At 38.7% G+C, this 24,327-nt stretch overlaps 2 protein-coding genes across 4 annotated transcripts; both read right to left on the reverse strand.

Annotated features, from left to right (window-relative positions):
• Window positions 1-6,328: 6,328 nt before the first annotated feature.
• loxl5a (lysyl oxidase-like 5a) lies at window positions 6,329-12,186 on the reverse strand. The gene is made up of 7 exons (XM_067596953.1): window positions 10,499-12,186; window positions 9,508-9,616; window positions 8,348-8,485; window positions 7,548-7,704; window positions 7,287-7,382; window positions 6,996-7,111; window positions 6,329-6,901 (listed from the first exon to the last, which is right to left on the reverse strand). Exons 1-7 carry the CDS (start codon window positions 11,469-11,471, stop codon window positions 6,895-6,897), a joined length of 1,596 nt encoding a protein of 531 aa, XP_067453054.1. The 5' UTR covers window positions 11,472-12,186; the 3' UTR covers window positions 6,329-6,894.
• An 8,298-nt stretch (window positions 12,187-20,484) lies between these two features.
• On the reverse strand, window positions 20,485-24,327 carry mibp (muscle-specific beta 1 integrin binding protein). 3 transcript variants are annotated; one of them, XM_067596955.1, is made up of 8 exons: window positions 24,120-24,327; window positions 23,207-23,297; window positions 22,568-22,616; window positions 22,132-22,306; window positions 21,494-21,565; window positions 21,244-21,350; window positions 20,955-21,040; window positions 20,485-20,768 (listed from the first exon to the last, which is right to left on the reverse strand). In XM_067596955.1, the coding sequence occupies exons 1-7, from the start codon at window positions 24,143-24,145 to the stop codon at window positions 20,955-20,957; spliced, it is 606 nt and encodes a 201-aa protein (XP_067453056.1). In that variant the 5' UTR covers window positions 24,146-24,327; the 3' UTR covers window positions 20,485-20,768. The 3 variants fall into 3 exon arrangements, with proteins under 3 accessions (XP_067453056.1, XP_067453055.1, XP_067453057.1); XM_067596954.1 differs by having other exon boundaries at window positions 20,485-20,771; window positions 24,120-24,326; XM_067596956.1 differs by lacking the exon at window positions 22,568-22,616 and having other exon boundaries at window positions 20,485-20,771; window positions 24,120-24,324.

The raw sequence follows: 24,327 nt of genomic DNA on the forward strand, positions 1-24,327 counted from the left end.
AGGGTTAGGGAAAGATCATGGTTTGGATTAAATGATCACTTGAAATGTGGTGAGGGTTAAAGTTTCTACTTTCACACAAATCTCGCGAGAATTCGCGCAAATCTAGGGTTACCACTTAGACACGATCAAAAACGTAAACTGAGGTCTAAACCATAAAAAACAAATTTTCACTTATTTGTCCATGTATGTATTCCAAAATACTATGGATTGATATTTCTATCAAGAAAACCAGTCAAGTGGTCATGCTTTATGGTAGTTATATTTTAATTTATTTTTAAAATAACTCAATGGACTAATCCAGTTGTTTATAATTTTAGGCCAATTCCATATACATAAAATGAAAGGGACCAATAGAAAACCGATCGAGATATGAAATTGAAACTGCAGATCATCAGTTTTTCCTTTGTATGTACTCTGTGACACTCTACTTGCTCCTCTCACGAGAGAAAATATTGTGTTTGGTATTAACATGAAGGACATTAAGACAAACTTGATATTGAACAACCTGTTTCTGTTTTTAAAAGGCACCTTGTGGACGATTGTCTCAGTGCTTTGAGACTAATGAAAAGAAAACATGAAGTCTCTCCTCAGAGCTTATGAAAAACTGAACATATATAATGACCTCTAGAACAACTATGGAAGAGTGCAGACATATTATTATTATTAATTTATTTTTAAATTGTATTTATTCTCTATTATTATTTACATTATCATATTATTATTTTATATAATTTAAGTTATCTTTCTGATCTGATGTGCCTCGTATATTAAGAGGTGTTTGTTATGGCTTCTCTGCCTTGATCTGTGTATATGAATCCTTTTTGATTAAAAAAAATATTTATTTTTTATTACTTATTTACTCATTTATTCTCCTTAATTCTCTCGTATCTGGTATATCTAGAGTTACACCTACCAGAACCATTGCTTCTGCACATATTTTGCACAACTTTTCTATTTTTACATCCCACAAGTCAGGTCATGTAGCCTAAGTACTGTAATGTTTATAATGTTTATAATGTACATAGACTAAATTCCATTTACTTTACTTTTTATTTAGTTGTGTTAATTACTCCTAGTTCTTTTCTGTTACCTTGTTTCCTGCACTGCTGGAAGATGCGAATTTCCACTCTGGGCATCAATAAAGTTTTATCACACTACCGTTCATGGCCACACAGTGTCGCCCTCATTCAACCAAATTTACACTGTGTGTGTGTGTGTGTGTGTGTGTGTGTGTGTGTGTGTGAGTGTGTGTTCATGCCATTAACGGGACTATTAATAAACTAAACTTGGATTTATATGAGAGCACTTCAGTAAAATCACAGACCATAAAAGTGTAAAAATATTTAGTCTCAGTGCACATTTAAGTTCATTCTTGAACTTGGAAACAGCAGTTTGACAAAAAAAAAAAAAAAAATCCCAACTGGAGGCTCACTGAGCTCACACATTAACAGATCCATCGTCCATCCATGCCAATTGAGCAAACTACATCCACTGATGAAGACAATATGATGCAGCTTAAAGCCCAGAAAAAGCTAGTAAGTGGACCTTAAGTAGGGATTGTCACAATAAGTCTTGAGTAGTTTTTTCAAACCACAGTAACGACACAAACTATTTAAAGCATCTGACATCAAGAGGAGAAACTCTATAGGTTTTTGTTTGAGGTTTAGGTCTGTGTCTGTTTGTTTAAGTCATGTCTGAGAACTTCTTCCTATAGACAGAGGACTGTCGGGATACTATAGACCCTCTCATACATGCACACACACACACACACACACACACACACACACACACTCTGGTTAAATCTGTGTCTCTGTGTTTTTACTGCCTGGCTGCAACCCAGGAAGTCATATGCAGGTGTAAAGGGGAGAGGGCAGAGTGCACATCTCGTCTCCCCACATTTATGAGGTGCATTAACATGCCACTGAAGTTTCTTGTCTCATTATGAGGTATTTCAATCAGTTATTCTTCACCGAGAGTGGTATCGAAAGTAATATCTTCCTACATTATGATTAAAATGGAAACAGACAAATGGAGGCTATTTAAAGAGCTCATCATAATGTCCCTGACGTCTGATTCTTCATCAGAGAGTGTCGAGGTTTTTTTCTTCACCCTCAGCTGCCTGGTTAAATCTGCCGTGTCATTTTGATGAATAAATATGCATTCACAATCAAAGCTGGCAGAGGTTATCACCTACATACAGAACACCAACCATTTAAGAGCTGTCTAGTAGGATCCAGGAAATAACAGCACAGCAAGTAACAGAGGAGAACTTTTGGTACAAATAAGGATGAAGTTTGAGTCAGAAAAAATATTTAAAAATTGCAATGATTTAGAGAGACGCATTTGAATTTATTTCAGTGTAGTGTAGTCAGTGAAAATGAAAGCAAATAGAAATCCTTTCAAGCACTTAAATTGATATAATTGAGCTCATCATGTTTTGTATCTTTTACTCTACAAAATAACTGTGATAAGCCTTGAAGGAATGAACAGCTCTGAATATTTGTGCCTCTTACTCCTTGTAAATTTTTTTTCTACTGCACAAAACATGTAATATATTTTCCTTGTCTACAACGGCTCCTGTACATGTACATTCCTTCCTCTTTTCACAGTAGAACAACATTTTGTACTACAGGAGACATGAACAGTCTCATGTCTGCATGTCTCCATGTATGTGTGTGTGTGTGTGTGTGTGTGTGTGTGTGTGTGTGTGTGTGTGTGTGTGTGTGTGTGTGTGTATGTTTACATGTACGTCTCTGGAGCCATAAAGCGTTTTTCTCGTGAAGTATGACACATGAACAGATGTTTGGTATGAACGGAAACACCCCGACATTGGCTGACACCCATGTGCAAAACCCATAAAACAATACGAGCATTTAGAAACTAAATCCAGACCAAAAATAACTAGATGGTTTCACTTGAATAACCTGAACGCCCCCTTCTCCTCTTCACCATCACCTCCTCCTCCTCTGTTCGCAGCCTCATCTGGTCGGCCTCCCTTCCCATTCCCTCTTCCTGGCCCAAAAATAATACAATAACAGGATTAATAACAGCATGCATTCACTCCTACAACCTGTGGAGTATTTTGATATTTACACAGCAGCTCTGAGGGGAAAAGCACAGAGGTCGTTAAGCATACATTCTTCTATTTCAAACAGGGAAAATCTGTAATGATGAGTATATGGTCAGACTTGAGGAGTCCTTTTCCTGCCCAGGTAAACATTGTTCCCTCTTTCAGTGGGTCAGACACTTAGCCATTTAATACCATGAAGAGAGAAATATATTCAGTCATTTCCACTGTGTGTGCACACAAACAGCTTTTTCCCTTTGCTATAAACAAACAATCCCGGATAAATAAATACAGACCACATTTTCAGACAGAAAACGGAGCATTAGCACTGAGTTGGCGTCAAAAATCTTTTCACTAATGATGCATACTCATATTCCAGACACGCTAGAGAGTGTTAAAAATCAACAGTTCAGTGAGTCAGTGGTTATATATCTGTAGATTTATACACACCAGAGTAAATTTAATGCTTTTAATAGATTTGAACAGCTGCTACAGAGTTAAATTAGCTCTGTGGGTGGAAAAACAACTTTCCAATCTGTCTCCATCGACTCAAAATTCCTCTGTACCTAGCTGATCAGCACATTAGCTTCATGCAGTTGAATGATTTGTCACAGATGAGAAATGATGATTGAACTGATATTAAGAGCAGAGTTCATACCTACCTGAAACAATGCTGATTTATATCAACACAGGCATAATGTTTATTACACTGTCTGAGTTGGATTAACCTCCTCATCCCCAGTGACTCTTCAGCAAGACCATAAATTAAAGTTTCCACTGATATAAAATGCATAAAGTAAAATATTTGACACAAAAAATGTCTAAAATGCCATGAAATGCTATAACCAACATACAGTACAAAATAAACCTTACAGTATCAATATTTTTATATTAACAATGGATCAAATGACGATGTGTAGGTGAAAAAGGTCACTCATAGTGAGAAACCCACACACTCTCGACTGTGCAGTTCCCCTCAGCTCTACGACACATTTTAACCTGTTTAAGCGAACTGTTTTGATTTTCCAGCCCACAAACTCTCATCAACCCCGTTTACAGACTCTGAGGAGAGCAGTGAAAAAGCTATAAAAACCCATGGTGCACTATTTGTCTAGCAGCAAGCAAACAGACAGACAAAATTAGCAACTAGCTGGTGAACACAGTGGTGCATTTCACCACTAAAGAGCAGATATTTCCCTCAGGAGGTGGTGGAGACCAAAACAGAGCTAAAAAGTAGAGTTAATATTGGACTGACATTCTCCACATGGACATAAACATGACTCCAAATGAATGTTAATGTCACACTGTGCCTGCTGGATGTGTAAACAGATTTTTTTTGTTAACATAATCATTATAGTAACTTTATAAGGTGATATTATGTCAATATTGTGTTTTCAGTTTGTTCCGCTGCCCCCAAATAGCCACAAAGTCCATGAATGCAGCTTTAATATAATTGTAATATAGTTTAGGTGAAGTGGTAAAACAAGCAGATACAGAATAATTGGATTACTATGTGAGAAGATGTATAAAAAAATCTATTCAAAGGCAAATTTAAGTGGAACATCAGGAGAATAAAGGTTTAACGGGTCAGTATTGACAGTTGTGCAGGACGAGGAACAAACTGACCGCCATCATGTGTCACTGCAGTCTCGCCTGTTGGCTCTGACACTTGTTGACTGGGAGTCTCATTCAGGCCTCTGGGCACAGCCTCACAGACACTGAGCTCAAGATAAGGATGGTTTAGACGGGGTGCTGCTTATGTCAGCAGTTTGCAGTCAGGTTTTCCTGGCCATCTGCAGATCTGTGGAATTTCTCTCCTCCCTGCCATCTCCAGCGGGTGCAGCTCTGCCCATCCTGCACGCCCTGCAGGCTTAGCACGTCGGCCTGCCCTGAGCAAACAGCACCTGGAGCGGCGGAGGAGGCTCTGCCCTGACCCTCTGTCACACTCAAATTCACATCAGTGGCTCACCTCGAGGGCTCTCTGACCAAAGATGGTTTGGGCTCGACAGAAAAGCCATGTTTGGATAAGAGGATGAGTGAAATCTGGGGTTTTTTTGAAATGGGTTCAAGCCCAGTGTGATGTGGATTTATGTGGTGTATGTGTTTAAGAGAGATTTTTCCTCATCTCTGACACTTTCACATCTTTTACAGCCTCGAAACCTTTGACAATTTGTTCAACGCTCCTTCCGTCTCTAATTTATGTGAAATAAGAGGTGTAAATCATCAACACTAAGAACCTTTCCCAGCAAACAAGCACAAACTTACACAGCAACTGAGAAACCCACAGTTCATGCTGCCTACATATCTGTAGTTAAGTGAGTCAGTTGAGAAAGTCAAGAACAGTAATAGATGCTTTAAAGTGTTTGAGAGAACAAGCTCCATGACTTCAGCTTCCACCTCCCTGCGTTTTCATCTCATAAACATCCTGAAATTGTTTCTTTGTTGTGTCGTGCATGAAAGTTGCCGATTATCTTCCACTTCATGAAGTGGAAAGACCACAAAAAAGGTTCCTGTTGAGCCACAGATCTCTCAGGTCAAATTGTTTTATTTCCACCTCGTCAACGACAAAAGTTAACTCGAATAGAAGCGTTTCTCAGTTTCATACAGAATGATGGGAGCTATCGTCTTATACAGAGTAAGAGAAAAGTAAGAAGCGAGAGTCCAAAGCCTTAAAACTTCTTACCTTTATGCTATAAATTTGACATTATAAGACTATGCGGTCGTATATTTGTGCTGGACTGGAAAGACTTCTGTTAAAAAAAGAGCAAAAAGCATGACTTGTGTTAAGAATAGTTGTGGTGATTATTTATACATTTCCACTCACCAGTCAGACAGTGTTCTTAATAAATCTGGTGACAAAGTGCAAACAGAGCGAGACATTCCTCGACACCTCACACGGAGTTATTGCCAGGTGAATAAATGTTTTCTCACTCACCTCCTGTAACACAACATGACAGACACGCACAGCAACAGGCTCCTGGTGTGAAGCCGTGTTTCTTTTGCTAAGTGGAATCCTTTCAGATATTTCTCCGAGGTGTGTTATTCCAAAAGCATTTAAGAAATTTACCACTCGGCACACTTATGGCCCTCAGCTCAGTTCGTACATATATATATAAAACAGGCAGACTGTGTGGAATGACTTCATGTTGTTAAATATTTGCTCACGTTACCACATCATTTTTGATCACGAGGATGTTAAGAGAAAAAGCTAAGAAACAGTCTTCAATGGTTCTTTTGTTTCCAGAAATTCAAAAACTCCTTTATTAAAAAATATAATAAAAATTCAGAACATTCAAATACACTTTCACTTAAATGTAAAAGAACAGACTATAAATTTGTGCTCGGGTAATATGTAAAAATGCATTAAATCATGCATGCAACATTACAAGAAACACATACATGAGTATCTGTTCTTTATATTTTAAAAGGCGTCATACATTGTTCACTTTGATACATATTTTGTCAAAAGTAGGTATATTTTCTCTGCCAAGGCAAAATGCAAATAAATTTCAGGGGAGAAGAGCGCCACAGTTTTCTGTGAAATAAGCACCATTTCATTTGTGCAATTTGATTGAAGGGATTTAAAACAGCTTGTTTAAGACTCTTTTTTTTTACATTGTTATTCATGATGACAAGTTTTCCTCAAGGTTACAGCACACATACAGCCAATAGTACAGCCATGCATTGCTTAAAAATCCATTGATAACTTAAGATAACTTAACATCTAGTCCAGCCTGGCTGTAGCTACAATATATCATAAATACAAAAGGATTCATTTAGCTGCAGTTAGCAAGAAATGATTGACTTATTTATTCTCTTCGGTCAGGTCAGCTTCTGTGAAACAAAGAACAAACATCAGTGATGAGCTCTTCTTTTTGTTTCTGATCTCAGTTTTTAAGGAGTGATACGACTAATGAGTTCGACTTACACATGGATCCTGCAGTTTCTTGCTTGTACGTAGCTTCCTGTGTATCTAATGTCGCACCGCACCTCATTATTGGAGAAATCTGACTCCTGGACAAGCTGAGAGGGGTTCACTGTCACCTGAGAAATATGGAAAAGACATGAGTCTAAATAAATAAATTGCAGCGTTGCTCATTGCTACTCAGTTCTTTTAAATTCAATTTGACTTCAGTTGTATGAAAAAGTGCTGTTGTCTCATCATTAATCAGCTGCTTATATATCTTGTCTGATTCATTAATCAGCTCTAAACTCCCACCTTGAGTATGTAGTTTCCTGGCGGTACGTCAGTGATGTCAATCCACTGACAGTCGATGTTGGCATGATACGTATCGTAGCAACCAGGACCAAGCCCCTGAGGAAAAGCCAATTTTATCATCTGATGACTTAAAGAATGAATCTGTATTTAAAATGTATCCATGGCATAAATTCATTCCACATTTAACAAATCAAACAACCAAACAAACATGGAAGGACGGTTGGTTGGTTCAAAGGACATAAATAAACCAAACAGACAAACCTGTGTGTGGGCAGTGCAGGCGAAGCGCCGTCGTACCCCCGGGTCACATGACGTGTCCTCCAGACAGAAACTGGCCTTGTGTCCCTCAGCCACCTTCTGTCCAGTGGAGACGTCCAGCAGGTCATAGTTACTAAAAGCCTCCATACTGTGGTAGTGCCTGAGGACAGAGAGAAGAAAGAAATATATATATAATCATCATATACTCATCAGTACCAACAAAATACACAAAGCAGGGATGTTTGACAGACTCTTCGATAATAAAATATAGGATGAGTTCTTCAGAAATTATTTATCTCCTAAATATCTTTCATTATTTGCAGGTGGATTAAGGAAGGATTAAAGACAGCCATACTTATTTCACTGGAAAGGTGACGAGCAGTGACTCAATGTAAGAGACATATTCAAGTGGAATAAGCTACCACAAGCTCAGGCTCGCGATTGATAAATATGATTAAAAAAAGACACTGAAGAGTTAACTAATAAGTGAAAGACTGTCAACAAAACTGTAGTGTGAGTTAGTGTTTCTCATTGCTGTGTGTAAATGTTTGATTTCCTTGCAGATTTGTTTTCACTTTATTATTTTATTCACATTTTGACTTTGCTTTATATTTGATTTCTCTTTGTGAGGACTGACTGCTAATATGGATCCTAATAAAACAAAGAATAATAAGCAAAAGTAGACGAACACTGGACAAAACTAAATGATTAAACTACATGAATTATGATCACCTGTCTGTTGTACAATGCTGTACAGGGACTGTGTGGTGTGTTTATATATATGTATGTAACAGTGAACTCACTGATGACAGCTGTGCCATTCCCACTCATGTCTGGGCTTCACTGGAAGGAAGTCTGCTGTTCCTTGGTTCTTGACACGCTGTGGGAACCGCAGCAGGACTCTGTAGTCCAGATCTCTCACACTTGGATGGTATGCAGACCTGGAGGGAAGAGAAACGACAGTCAAGTTTAACTTAAGCATCTTTACTATGAGCTGACAGAGAGAAAACCTATAAAAGAGTTTATAGCTGTGACTCTCTAGTATCATTATTTGTTTGTGGCATCTTTATGTTACATTATAATTAACATATTCTTCATATTTTATGCACACTGAACCTCATCTTCTTCTCACTGACCAGGTGACATAATTTTATGATTTACTGTTGAAGTGACAGAGGTGGTTTCTGGTCTTGCCTCAGGAGGTTTTTGCATTCACCTACGGAATCCTTTGCTTTTCATTTCAAAGCTTATTTTACTTGGCAAAGTGGTTGCTCAGATCAGAGGAGAGAACCTCAAGCGGTTGCCAGGTTTGAGTCCAGCGGCTCTGTCACTCAACTGTAACTTCCAAACAGGACTCAGGCCAGCACACATCCTAATGTGGCAACCTCAAAGGAATCCTCAACAGTTATCATTATATTTTTTCTTTATTTACACATGTGTACCCCATTGATTTTTGTGTTTAAAGTTGTCTAGATCAGCGGGTCTCAACCTTGGGTCCAGGGACCCCCAGGGGTCCTTGAGGGGTTTCCAGGGGGTCCACAGAGAAATGGGGAATATTTAACTATTATTTCATTGACTAGAAGTTAGTCCAATGAGAGAATGTATAAGAATGACAGTTCTGTTCATAGGTTTCACTGTTAACCTGCCAATCTACAGTCTAGACAGTTATGGAATAATTAAATCTTATCAGATGGGGATCCCTAAGACTACATTTATTAAAGACTATTAAAGACGGGTCCACTGCCTGATGTGTATCAATTTGGGGTCCTTGACACCAAAAGGTTGAGAGCTACTGGTCTAGAGGAGCTGCTGAGTTATAAAATTTCACTCATACCAAAGACAAAGTGCACTGTATAAGAGGAAAGATTAAATTATTTACTTACAGAAATATTTTCTGATTAATTAATTAGTCCTACTTGACTGGCAGATTTATGCAGTGTAATGATAAATAAAAAAAGTGCACCTGGACAGACAGTTCTCCTCACCCGCACAGCGGAGTGAGTACATCTGCGCTCTCTGGATGTAAGAGGCAGCCTGGATGTAGTAAGGGTCAGGAACCAGGTCTGGGAGACCTGCAGAAAAGATCAATCAACAAGGTTCATACACAAAAGGACTCAGTCATAAATGTAGGGTCATTTATTTTTGGTTAAAAGTTTTGTAAAATTTGGGTTTTAATCAGTTAAATGAGTCTTTAATCTACAGTGGAGAAGAGGTGGAAGCTTTTCAGTTCTACTCTCCACTGAAATGGGAGTATTAAACATAAAAATGTGGTATAATCAACAGAAATGTATCATTGTTATCATCAGAACATGTATCTTACCTGTATCTATAGTAAGAGATCTACATCTATCTCCTGATTTGATACACAAATGTAGAAAATAATACTAAAAGATAATTAATAAAAACAACCCTAATTTTACTTTAGATACATGAGTGCTTTTGATATCAAACATGTATAATATGCATCTACTTGAACAGATTATTGAATAGAGAACTTGGATACTTACACTGCCATAAATTATAGAGATAATTTCCCCACCACTGCTGACTAACTACTAATGACTTGTTCCCAGTCTATCAATCAAACATTTAATTTAAATTTTGCTCAGAGCTTCTCATAAATGAGACATTACTTTTGTCAGAGGGGAGCATTAACTCTCACTATCATTAAAAATGCATTTAAATGTGTGTTAGAAAAAAAGAGAATTAAATTTTGAACATGAAAACGGGCACAGGGCATCTGGTATGTAGCTTTACGCAGCGTTTCAACTATAAACGAGTCGTGATTGATGAGGCGTGCTGATTATTTAGATTATTCAGATGGTTTAGGGTGTTAACAATTAAGAAATATTTTTTATAACGTCCAAACTTTTTGTGTTAGGCTGACTACTTTTCATACACTTTAATTTAAGTTACACTTTAGCTCAAGTTTTAATCTCTCTTGTCTGCCGTACCATTGTGGAAGAACCTGGTGCCGTAGCCAGTCCCTGGCGGAGGGCGCGAAGGGACCCTGTTCCTGCGGTCGGGCGGGTAAACTTCATAGAAAACTGAGTTCCTGTGATGAATACTATGTGGATTCCGTGGGTCACTCGTCTCCGTCCATGTTGTATCCGGCCTTGGACGAGGAAAGTGTACTTCTACCGCGTTACTGGACAGCGCTGTGGGATTTGTCCTTGGTGTGGCTCTGGTTAATGAGTTCGCTCTGTAAGGGCTGCGAGCGTCTCCCAAACTGGTTTGCTGCGGGATGGGACGTCCATTCCCCGCATCCTCGGCCATGGTGACCAATCCAGTTGTGGCAGGTGACCGGGGTGTTGAATCCCAGTTCTCTGGTCTTGTCCGGCCGCCTCCGCCGTGCGTAAAGTCCGGAGATCTTACCGGTGCCTCAGTGGTTTGTTGTGCTCCAGTGACATCTCCAGGTGTGCTCCGGCCTCCTCTTGGGATTCCGCTGCCGGAGAACTCCTGCATGGTGGGGGAAGCGGGGGCGCTGGCGACAGTATCTGCAGTGGTTGCGGTTCGCGGTGGGGACTGATTGTGTGTCCCGGGTCGTCCAGAGGGGAGCAAATACTGACCTGCTTCAGCACCAAGAGACAACGCATCCATTTGTCTGAGGTCGTTTCTTTTGGAGTGAACTCCGGCTGCCTCCTCGAGGTCTCCAGATCTGGTTCTTGTGGATCTACTGAGCGCAACAGGAGGGTGAGGTCGGTTAAAATGGTTTTTTGTTGTCAATAAGAGCTGAGGGCGTCTTCTGGTCTGCGTGGGTGAGCGATATTGAGTCCCCGTGCTCAGTAAACTGTACACCTGACCGTTATTCTCCCACTGAATCCGGTGTCTCCACGGTCCCTCACGTGTGCGTAAATGTTGCTGTCCGGTACCAAAACACACCAGAACATCAAGAAGGCAAATTAATAAAAACGCAAACTTCTCCATTGCTCAAATTGTTGTTTTCTTTATCTGAAGGGTTCCAGAGAGGCTCCTGAGACCATTAACGATGAACATGTGAATTTGATCTGGGTGATGAGTTGCTGTTTTGAACACTTGACTCCGTCACGCAGTTACGCACAGCATCAAGACAGAGAGAGTTTGTGTTGAGACGTCTTCAAGTGTCTGTAATGTGAGTTTCTCGCAGAAAAAAAATGCTTTTATCCTCCCAAGTAGAGCAAGGAGCAGCACTCACTCTGTCTTGTCACAATTTAACCATTTCACCACCATTAACGGGATGGGCTTCACACCAGAAACTCAACTGACTAAAATTAAATCCTCAAGGTGAAAAATAGCGGCCTTTTCACCACCATGAGATTGTTTCAAATGTTCCTTTATGACACTCAGTGCGTCCTGACGCTTATTTAATTCAACAATCATAGTTCTAGTGGTTATACGTGATTCCTTAAAGGCATGATTACATTTACAGGTTATTCTTCAATAGAAAATACGCATAGAAGTGCACTTCAGTGTGGCCTCTGTTTTTATATAAACTGGAAGTGCATCATCACCAGATGGGAGGCACAATGAGCAATGTATTCTGGAAAGAAATGAGGCCACGTTAATATCAATATCTTGGCTCATACACTACAGATACAGTAGGTGGTGTCGGTAACATACAGTATAGGACCATCCTGGCCTCCATTCAACCTGCTTCATAAACACACTGAAGCAAGGTCGACTTATTCACCACATGATGGCAATGAAGGCTCACAGAAAGTCAGAGCTATTTTTTTACCAAGGACTCGTGACTTTTGCAGGTGTCACCACGTCACAGCTCGTTTTTCTACAGCTCTGAATATGAATAGAGATACGACAAAGATGAGAAGTGACTAGAAAGTTCTGCTCAGTAATTTAGAATTAAAGATAAACTGATAAACTTCTCGCTGTAGTTAAAAATAACTTGTATTCATGATTCTCTGAAGGGTAAAACCTGTGTGAACTTGTAATTAAGATACACAATACCAGTCTTATCTCCCCAAAGATGTCTGCACGTCATGTCTTAACATAGGCTGTGTGACACTCTTCAAACCCAGGTTAAATTTATATTTATAGCCCTTTATCACTGCTGCATGTTTAAAGGCCTTCACATCCTTCATGGCTTATATGCAACACTGTCTGCTAGAAATTACATATTCATATGCGACCTAAACTCTTTTTAAACTTGTTTCCAAATGTATACGGTATGTGTAATATATGTGACATATCAGGGAGCTCTTTACATCTTATAGTAGACATATCTAACCATCCAGTTTGGGTCTAACATCAGTCTAGTTTGGGATATTTAAACTGTATGAATCCCATGTTTTGTTTATACAATTGGACTGTATGAGCTCCTGATTTAAAGGGATCCACTTTGGATTTATAATAACAAATTATTTGATTGATTTTATTTTATTTTATTTGAGAAGACCATGAGATTAAATCCACTGAGTCTGGATTTGATCTCATTGTCTTCTCAAAATAATCTTTGGTTTTTGGTTTGACATGCTTGCATTGTTGATTCCCGGTTGACATTGTGGGTGTAGGTGATGTGCTGTTGTGTGTGGCTTTGTATTTTGTGTAGTGTGTCCTGTGTGTTTTTTGCTTTGTGCTGTTTGTTATTGTGCTGTTAGATGTTTTAATTGTAAGGGACTGCAGATGAAAATTAGCTTGAAGCTAAATCTGGTATAAATGGATAAATAAATACAATAACAATAACGTAGCTAATGTTGTAAAGCAGTAACATGAAGATAATGCCTGGATCTGGGTTGTTGGTTGGTGTTTTTCCATCATGATATCTCCTCTACAGACTTTTCAAGGTCTTGATTGTTGAAATGTAAAGACTCTGAGTCATGTTTGGTGGTGAGACATGACAGTTGTTTATTTATTACTCATAATCTTACTGGGTGACAGGTCAGTAAAGGCACCACTGACATTACTGTTGTATCAGGATGAAAATGTTGATCTTTTAGGACAGACAGAGTGTCGGAGGGCAGAAACATGCTGAAAACAAAATCAAATACTTCCATTGAGGTCTATTAATTTTCCAAAACTTTTATTGTCTTATTGTATTTTGATAAAATCTGCAAACTTTTTTTTTGCAGATCTCATTCTTGTATCCCACAGCAAACAGCAACTGTCAGGCTTTTGTGGTAGATTTCCATGAAGTTGTCTCCACCTTCACTTTCACTGTTTGCACACATAATAAAGACGCTGCAGATTGTCTTACAGTGAGTGAGAAGGAATCACCCTTCACCCTCTTTTGCTCCACTCATCCTCTGCAACAGCATTTGTGTCTGTAGGGACGTGCAGGCAGACTGGTGGTCAGGAGCATAGTGCCAGTCCCGAGGGCATAGTGACGAATACGGCCAGCACAATGAGGATTAGAGGAGGTCAGGGTGTATTAAACCTCTCATATCTGCTCCTGCAGCAACACCACAAGAACCTCTCGCTAAATATACCCACACACTGTGGCAGGCACTCAGAGCCTTTCAGCAATCTGTGTGAGTATAAATCCATGAGTGAGTGTGAGAAACAGGAGTAGGGAAGTGCGTGTGTGTGTGTGTGTGTGTGTGTGTGTGTGTGTGTTTGATCACGGGGTCCAGGCAGGCCAGGTCTAGTTGGCTCAGACAAGCTTTAACTGGATGACTGTCATTCCTTCAGTATGTCTGCTGGTCTCTCAGTGTAAGCACTTAAGGTTTCTCAGTCGGTGCCACACCTCCGTCTCCTAACTTGTTGACACACATGATTTAAACCACCACCTCCTCTGGCTCTAACGTCACACATGCGGGACCTGATACCATCAATGAACACTGGCTTTAGTTTCCTTAAAAACCGCTTTGGAGGTTAAAGAGGCAGAACTATTTTACTGGAGGTCTGTTTGTGAAAAATTACCAGATGAGATGTAATAAAAATACATCGAGTCAGTTTACATGTGCACGAATATTCTGGTTTTGAGTCTTATCCTGGTTTGGATCATATGAAGGATGTGGCGTTTACATGGAACATGAGAAAGTTGGTTATTCATATTCCTGAAACCTGAATACATAACAGCTTCAACAGCTTTCCCTTTATTTCAGTGTGTTGACTGTCATTACATCATTTCCCATCATATTACTTGTTTTACTAACTAACTACTATGAAACTTGAGTTGATGATGCACCTACAAATATGGCAGAAAATGACCAGAAACCTGGATGAAGTGTTTACATGCTGCAGTATCCTGGTTTCTATCAGACTAATCCAGCTAGCATATCCAGGTTTCTCAAAGCCAAAATTTAAAAAAAAAAAATCCAAATCCAGGTTTCTGAAACCAAGAAAAAGTGTTTACATGTGTAACATGAAACCATGATGCCCCAAAATACTGGATCATAACCTGGATAGTAATGTGCATGAAAACGCACTGACTCACGTACTGTACTTTAAGGATAGGCTCACAACTGTTCAAGTCTGTCTTAAAACAACAGTCAGGTCAGCTCATATGAACAGTGAAAGAGGTTTTCCTCGCTGTTATCATTCCTCCTGTTCATACTAGATATTAAAAGATCATTCAAATGCGCTTTCAATGTAAGTGATGGGGAACAAAATCCACAGTGTGTCCACACAGTCACAAAAACGCATATAAAAGTTTTTCTGAAGCTTATATGAGGCTTCAGCAGTCTGAGTTAGTCATATCAAGTGGATATCTGCCACATTTTTAGTCTTTTTAGCATCAGTGTTTTCCTGCTGAGCTGTGGTGGAAGTATAGTAACAAAAAGAGGGACTTTGGCACTAAAAAGACTGTTACGTTGAAAGATATCTTCTGTTGTATCTGGTTGTCAAGTGTTGATCTTGTTGGACAGACAGAGTCTCAGAGGGCAGAGACATGCTGAAAACAAAATGAAATACTTCCACTGAAGTCTATTCATTTTCCAAAACTTGTTTTGCCTTATTTTACTTTCCTCAAATCTGCAACCCTTTTTGCAGATCTCATTCCTGTCCACCAGATGCTCCTGGACTTTCTTGCCTTATTCCAACACCTACCTGCTCACCTGTTGCCACTCCCCAGTTATCTTCACCTGCTGCTCATTACCTCACAAGTCCCAGAAGCTTAAATATTGGTCCATTTGCCACCAGATCACCAATGTTGCTTTGTTGTATACTTGCGTTCCAGCCTCCTGTTCCTGCCTTTACCTCCAAGTGGTTCTGACCTGCCCGCTTTGCCCTCTGGACTCGTTTGCCTGTTTGGACTACCTTTTCATTGCTGACCTGTTAACCTGTTTTTTCAGCATTCACTTATTAAAGCCTCTTTCATTCAACCTGTCCTGCACTGGTGTCTGCATTTGGATCCTCCTCCTGTTTGCTTTGTTACCTCGTACCAACATTGGTGACAATATTTCATGAATGGGTCATAAGTTTGGTATGTAAACTCTTAATCCCCAGTGGTGACATTCCACCTCTGGTTCTGAATGTGAACATGTGGATGATAAACTAAAGTTTAAATGTGACAACAGTGAGTGACAGTTTTTCCATGCAGGTAATAAACCTCAGTGTCCCATGACGCAAGTTTAGAATCCAATTGTGAATCCAATTCAAATGTCACTTACTCATTTATCCAAATTTAAAACTTCAATATAAACTCAACTAAAAGACTGAAGGTAAATTTTTTGACCTTGTAAACAGCTTGACAAAAATCCAATTTACCTTTTTGTTTCTGCAGCTTTCAACCACATCAAACTCCAACAACCACGTCTCCATTTGCTGAGGAAGGCCATGAGATGTGGTGGAAAGCAATTTGTACATTGTGCTGTGACATTTCATCCAAACCATTATGTAATGTTTCAGAGCAACGTTGATTGACCTCATGCACATGTTAAATTATTGTAACCATGTGAAGAAGCCATTCATCACAGTCCTCTATTCCAAAAAGGCATTTAAGAGATAAAAGTAAGGATGGTTTGATTCCTGACATGCACACAAACTAACACAATAATGTACTGTATGTGCATACATACATCATTAAAAACAGAAAGCAGTCTACATGCTCAGCGTAACCTTGATAGTTCATCTCTCCATGACGTGTATTTAGCCTCAACATGCTGGGCAGAATTGTGTGTGTGTGTACCTGATATATAACTGACGTCAGAAAGGCCCCACTGGTGACGGACATGTTTCAGTCACATGGTTCACCTGAGCTGTGGAGTAATGAGGTCAGGTTTGTCCAGGAAAATGTCTAGACTGGATTTGTTTTCACCATAAGGCAGCTCAAGGGTAACATGGCCACTGTTTTTGTGGTGAAATGTGCATTAGTTGACATGTGCATCTGTTGTTGTAAACATTTTGATGATATGTTTGTAGAAAGTGCTTTGAAACAGAAATCTTATCATCTTTTCTCTTGTTTGTCTTCGGTGAACAGATCCACCTGAGTGCATGCCTCCACAGCCGTCACGCACACTGATGTCATTTTTAGCACTGGGAGTCCAGGCCAGTGTGGTTTCATCCACATCCACCTGTTAGAGCGTCACAACAATCACCTTGTCACTTCACTTCCACAAGACACACACATGATAGATTACGTACACTTGCAGCTGATGTCATTGAGGAGCTGAAAGACCGGTTGTTACTGTAATAGGTGTTAATGAAACACGGGTTTAATGGGGTTTATCAGAAACCTTTATGAATGTGAGGCTGAGGAAGATTAGCTCTCCACATAGAGGAAAATGTGCTCATACTTTTAATAGTTTATGACACACAATAACAACACAATGTAGTTATAATAAAATGAACAGTATTTGTCTTATGAAGACATATTTTACATTTTTACAATGTTTTACTATCTACTAACTGAATCTGTTTATACATTAATAAATATCTGCCACCTATATTAGTGTTATGAAATGTTTAATTGTTTCTATACTGCTTATAAATGCTGAATTAGGGGACTTAAAGTGTTACCATCAGATGCTCTTCCAGCATTTAAAACACTGACGGGTTCCTGAAGTTAACTGTTGCTGTCTGATCATTTCTAACTTTATTATTCCTCAACTGGGACTCAAAATGACCCAAATAACTTCTGCCGGCTCACTGAGCAGTCACATACCTGAGAGGAAAACCCCAACACACATGAAAGCCGACTAATGAAAGAACTGTTGGTTTTCAATCCACTTTTGAAATGCGGTTCCCTAAAATACATGCACCTACCTGACCTTGGTCTTTATTTAGCAGTGGTATGATAAGCTGAAGTTCACACTGACTGCTCTGCTACTACTATATTCCCTCTCAGGGGGGAAACGAGAAATTATTGTGGCCTATTTTTACATGTGGAAACATAGGTGATATCAGCACGTGACGTGGGGCCTCATGCGCCTTAAATCCAGCGCTAATGGCCTAAATCTCATGGTTAGTCTGTGACCTACTCAGGCATCTACTTGTGGCGAGGCAGGTCAGTTATTTCAGAGCTAATATTGAAAAACCCCAGGGACAGATATGGATGTTCGACAGAGCCTTTCCTGCTCCGACAATATGTGGATGTAGTTCATATGGATTGTTTTATATCCTCTGTAGTGGTGGAAGAAGAATCCTTTATTTAAGTAAAAGTAACAATACAGCAATATAAAAATACTCCATTACAGGTAAAAGTCCTGCATGAAAACTACTTAAGTAAAAGTACATAAGTATTAACAGTAAAATGTACTTAAAGTATTAAAGGACTCATTTTTATTATATATGACATTAGATTATTAATACTGAAGCATCAGTGTTAGAGCAGCATGTTACTGTTGTAGCTGCTGGAGGAGGAGCTAGTTTGAACTACTTTATATACAGTTAGCTAGTTTAGGCCAGTGGTTCCCAACCTAGGGGTTGGGTCCCTCCAAAGGGTCATCAGATAAATCTGAGGGGTCGTGAGATGATTAATGGAAGAGGAAAGAAGAAAAAACAAAGTTCTGATACACAAAACTGTTTTCAGTTTTTGGACTTTTTCTCTAATCTTTGATATTTGGTTGAAATGAAACAATGTGAGAAGTTTAGAGGGAAAAATCTATTTTGTGGAGCTCATAGACATCTGTGGCCGTATTCACAAACAGGAGAGCTCCTGACTTAGCCTAAAAATTTCTAACAAGAAGTCCTCGTTTAGGGGTGATTTAGGAAAATTATCAGAGCAACTGTGAGCAACTTTTACCTTGGTGAGGAGGTGTTGTTGACCCTGTTGCTACGTATGATTCATTCTTTTAAAAGGTGTGATTGGTTGATCCAAAAAAAAAGGAAAAGAAAAATGAAAGGCACTCTTAGTGATAATGGGCATAGAATGGACAGTGAAATCGATAGACCTTATCATAGAATTTAGTCCCTATTAAAACATGGTGTAATTATAAATACTATTGTATGTAATGAACAAACTTTAAAAGTAGCTTATGAAATGTTTGAAAACACAGGCCTGCTTGTGCAGTAGCCTGTTCACATGCTGATAGTTGTTATTTATTTTCTTATGTTTATTTACCATATTGGTCATTATAGTACTTCTATCTATTTGATATTAACAGGTGGAAATGGCTCAGCTTTCATCAGTTTCTGTGATTGCTGGTCAGTTTATAAGTAGCAGTGTTGGTTGGCATGTAAATCTTTTTTTCCAGCTGCCAAATATCTTCGTGTTGTGATCACTTTCATCTCTGGCATTATAGTTATTGGGTCATTGGATGGGACATGTGAGCGTATCTCTATTGAGATCGACCACAAACATTATCCCTGAATGATCTAATCTGCAGTGTTTCATAAACTGTCATTCAGCGTTTGGGGAATGTTTCTCCCTCCTCTTTGTCTTTTCTGCCATTTTCTTCACCTTAGGAGCTCTCTTAAGGTCTAAGATGCTTTGTGAATAATTTTTATCTTTACCAGGATCTAGTCTTAACTGTAATTCTACGAACTCTCTAAGAATTTCATTACTAGGAGCAACTCTTTGTACAAGGAAGCTTTATGAACGTGAGCCCGACTACACACGGCTTTTTGTAAAATGTCAAAAGCCAAAAAGGTTGGAAACACTGGTTTCATCTTTTACAATATTTTGTATTTTATAAGTTTGTTATATTATCCATTGTGTCAAATCCTCATCTGAAAAGTAACTAAAGATGTCAGATAAATGTAGTGGAGTAGAAAGTACAATATTTCCTTCTGAAATGTAGTGAAGTGGAAGTATAAAGCAGCAAAAAATTAAAATACTATCAATCAGAATTGTACTCTGGTACAGTATTTGAGTAAATGTACTTAGTTACTTTCCATCAATGACTCGGTGTCCAGACAATGACATTAAAACTATTAAATTTAACACCAGTTAGATCAAGTTTAGCATGTCCAGTTGAAACTGAGCTACATGAAATCCAGAATGGCCCAGTTTCTTCATCTATAGTCCAAAAACAGGCTCTGGTCTCCCTCTGCACAAGTTACCAATCTTTTTGGCTTGAGCCACTTTAAAGCCAATCAATGTCTACTCACGACCTCCGAGGTCACATACAGTAACCAGAGTGATGTTAGCCTCCAAAATGGTCTCTACTTAAGTTTTTAGAGGCCAGATGAGTAAAAACTAGAAGAAAAATCATGTTTTTCCTTTTCCATTTTCTTAATTATCTTGCAACCACTTAGATTTTTGATAATCCTTGACATAAATTCTAATTAATGTAGTTGACACATTACAGCTTTAATTATCCAAAAGAATTGTTAATTTTAATCGGTCTCAAAGCTATTTGTCTGTTTAGATAACAACTATTTTGTCTGTCAAATAAAATGAATTCAACAGCTGCAGTGAGTTCAAACCCAACTATGGTGGCTTATGTTGGTTTTACACCACTGCATACAGTAACAGTTAAGGTTATCAGTATTTAAGATTATAAAACCAACATGTTTTTGGTACTACTAATCTGTGAGCTAATAATGTAGCTCAGTTTAACAAAGATCACAAAATCCAACACTCACATTATGTAATCTGCAAAAAACACAAAGATGCTTGATGTTCTGTGTCTCAAACAGCAACTAATGTATTTATTTGTAGAAGTAAACGATTGGTAGACAAGAAGTCAAGCACAAGTCATAACTGTAACATAGTAAATCAGTTCTGCAATCACTTTTAGGCCAAAACAAAAAATTGATCATCTGAAGATGATAAAAAGACAATTATAAGTTAATGTTGCTTTGTTCTATTTACAAAAAAAAGAAGAATAAAATTACAAAAACGTCATAAAAAAAGAATCCTCGGGACTATTTACAAAATCTGTACAGGGATGAAGAGGAGTCTTCCTGCTGCAAAAAACAGAAGAATATAATGTTAGACAGTGTTGTGCACATAATTTCATACACAAAGAAATATCTACTTTTTTTTATTAAGTACATGACTTTTCATCTCTCCAACAACAAAACACAAAAAGGAAGTGAGTAATCATGCCAGAATAACAGATGTTTCAGAGAGTTTTCTTTCCTTCTCACCTATAAACGGTTGAGCAGACTGTTCTGAATGTCCTCATACACCTTGTTGTAGATCTGCTCTTTGGATTTCAAACCATCCAGGTACTCTGCAACACACAAAAAGTTGATGAGTTGATCAGATGTATAAAAAATAAAAAAAAATAAAAAAAATAAATGGTCAACATTTCCCCAGAACAGATTACACTGAATTTCCCAAATAAATATGATATAATAATGAACTTAGACCCTGATCTGACAAATCTGCACCTACATAAAACCAACTGGATAAAGCATCTCAGCTGTAACATACCGATATGCAAGCCGCTGTTCTCCATCTCTCTTCTGTGCTTAAGGTACATCGGCCAAACGTGGCCGTCAAACAGGCCGGGAGGGTCTGGTACAGTGTATTGTCTTGTACTGAAAATGATAAAAACAAAGTTTGAGAATTTGCACTTGCCATAACAGAAAAATGGGAAAAACTATGACACCAAAGGTGAGTCTGAGAATGTATACGGAAAAAGAAAACAAACAAAATAACTGCACTGTTTGTGTCCACTCACCTTCTCCTTCTCTTGCACTCCTCGTAGGGAATCGAGATGTAATAGGACTTGTCAAAAACTTCCAGCAGGTCCCTAGAGGAGAGATGAAAAAAGGGGTGGACAAGGTCGAAACTGATGTTTTGTCTTCAGCTACACCAAAAACACAGAAGTACAGTCATGCAAGTCCTCTTATCTACATCTCTGCAGTGTGCTTGACATTCATCTCCAGCACACAAAGTACTCATCAGCCAGCTGTAAGGACAACTAAGACAGCCTCTTTCTGCTGAAACCCTTATCTCTTACTGCAGGACCCTCCCAAATCTGCCTGCAGGAGTCCATGTGTATGTACCAATGTAAGCGTGTGAAATGATCATGTGATACTTGAATAACACCACCCATCCAATGTTTGTTGTCATGAATTTCTAAGAATTTACAAGAAACAAAATGGCCGTTCCCCTTCACGTGGTGGCTGGAGGTTCAGTGTTATTAAAGGGATTATATAAGGCTTACTTACTCTATTTGGATCCAGTTTTAATAAAAAGCACCACATGATCTTCCACAAAATAAGTAAATGTCCAAACACAGTTCAAATAAACTGGAAAGCAAACCATTAAGAGCAGTTTCTTCAGACTGGCACCCTATGAATCAAGATAACTTACGAGTAGTTGTAGAGCAGGAAGCCCTCGACGATCAGGATGTGGATCTGCTCATCAGAGTTTGCCACGTCGGGGGTAGAAGACAGAGGGACACCGTGTGAACGGGCGAACTTGACTGGGTTCTCCATCCAGCCTTTTATCGTGTTGGTCATGGCCTCCATATCCAGAGCTGTGATCACTGTAGAGCAAGATTGGCAGAAGGAAGGTGATAGAAATAGAAAATTAGAATGGACACAAACCAAGAATGTAAAAAAAAGGGAAAATGAATGTTGGATTTTCCAGATTACTGGAAGTTATTATAAGTTTAATGTTAATAAAATGGTGTGTGTGTTGAAAGGCTATGATATGTAATTTTGGATGGGGTGTATTACATTGAAGGGTCGGGTATGTGTATCAGGTAAACAATGAGTCAATATGGCAGTCTCCAGTGAAGTCTTACCATCCCATTGTCTAAAGCCGTCCTCCCCGACTTCTATCTGATCGGGTTTCTGAAATAACAGTCACCAATAAAACATTGCTGCAACCGTACAGCGATCTGAACACTTGCAGATCCCACTCACATGCCAGAGTGAAACACACAGAAGAAAAGAGGAAAACATGCACCACGAAGGAAAAGCACGAAATAAACCGAGTGACAGACAAAAGTACAGAGCTTGAGTTGTTAAACATTAGATAATGTAAAAGCTCTAATGGAGAAGAAGGAGAAAATGGATGTCTGGCCATATTAGAAAACTTGATTGTTTTAGAAAGACTGTTTGAATCAAAGTGCATTAGACAGCTATATCAGGGATCTGTATATAAGGAAAATTGCTAAAAAGGTATTCAAGGGATGCGGGGGTGGAAAAATACTGAAGCGGTAAGAGGAGATAAGCAGATAAAGGAACTACTGCATAGACATCAAGGACATTTCCATATCTACTGCGGAGAACAAAGTGAGGGGGCGGGAAGTAAATTTACTCATGGCAATAACCACAACTGTGCTTACATGCAATGCTCATGCAGTGTTCATTTAAGGAAAAAAGGAGGAAAACGACAATCAAAAATAAACCTGATTCACTTTCAACTTGCTAAAGCTCACCTTGAAAAAGTCATCTTGGTGCACAACACAGCAGTTGGGCAACGTCTTGATCAACTTATTTGTCAGGGTGGTTTTCCCACCATTAGTGACTCTGTAAACAAAAGGGCAAAAAATGACACAATGGACATCACTAATATGTTTGCCAGCTAAGAATATGGTTTAAAACTAAGTTATTTTGATTTGAAAGAAATCAGATGTGCAAATTTTAAACCAGCAGTTATGTGGCGCCCTTTGTTTATATTTTATATTTAGTAAGTTTATTTCATACACATGACATGACAAAAAATGTTACATATGGCTAAAACTCTGCAAAATGTAATAAAATATGGTGTAATTTAAAGCTGCACCGTTTTAGTATAACACATGGCGCCTAATAAAACAAATTGTTATGTTCATAAATCAGCTAAAATAAACTATAATTATGTCATTGCCTCATTTTAAAAAATTATACACAAGTAGTTTAATAAGTTTGAACTGTTTTTAGTTTGTGTCAACACTGATGTTAACTCTCCCTCCACTTTTCTGAATCAGTCTGGCGGTGAATTTTCAAATGTCCCGCCACACCGGACATGGCTTTAAACCGGTTTAGCAGTCCGCCTCTAACGTTACCGCTTTCTGGCGGGTTGCTGATAAAACATGTGGTCAGAAGGACGTTAACTATCAACCAGAAGCTAGTTATTAAGGCAAAAACTAATAACTTTATCTAAACGCTTGTTTGACTGACGACACATCCACAAACAACAACATAACAGTTACACGAGGGATTGTTTGGGTCTCATATTGACTATGTAACTCCACTCAACTTTCTGTTAATTTCACCAACTCAACGCTTCGTTATTTTAGATATAAAGAGATTTAATATATGCATTAAAAAGCTAGCAAAGAACGAGCTGTTTGATTTAAAACAACTTACCCGCCAATTCCTATAATGTATTTCATCCTTTCGTCTGTTCTCGGCAGTTCTACTGAACGTCAGCTGAAGAAATACTCAAGAGTACTTTTTTATCGAAGGCGAGATTAAAAATCCGACGAATAAAACGCTTCAAAAAGTATTAAATTTAAAGTTTTTCTCAGCCGTTGTTTCTTTCTTTAGGTCTCCATTGACTGTGAGTGCGAGGCAC

This window comes from Thunnus thynnus, chromosome 8 (assembly GCF_963924715.1).
Source record: "Thunnus thynnus chromosome 8, fThuThy2.1, whole genome shotgun sequence".
Classification (NCBI taxonomy): Eukaryota; Metazoa; Chordata; class Actinopteri; order Scombriformes; family Scombridae; genus Thunnus; species Thunnus thynnus.

Excerpts from the sequence above, each read along its gene's own strand:
- mibp (XM_067596955.1), bottom strand. The coding sequence starts at position 24,145 with ATGAAATACATTATAGGAATTGGCGG. Across the intron at positions 21,566-22,131 it reads TTCCTGCTCTACAACTACTC|GGACCTGCTGGAAGTTTTTG; the intron begins GTAAGTTATCTT and ends TCTCTCCTCTAG. Across the intron at positions 21,041-21,243 it reads GAACAGCGGCTTGCATATCG|AGTACCTGGATGGTTTGAAA; the intron begins GTATGTTACAGC and ends TGTGTGTTGCAG.
- loxl5a (XM_067596953.1), bottom strand. The coding sequence starts at position 11,471 with ATGGAGAAGTTTGCGTTTTTATTAATTTGCCTTCTTGATGTTCTGGTG. Across the intron at positions 8,486-9,507 it reads GAGGAGAACTGTCTGTCCAG|GTCTGCATACCATCCAAGTG; the intron begins GTGCACTTTTTT and ends TCTTCCCTCCAG. Across the intron at positions 7,112-7,286 it reads CAGGAAACTACATACTCAAG|GTGACAGTGAACCCCTCTCA; the intron begins GTGGGAGTTTAG and ends CATATTTCTCAG.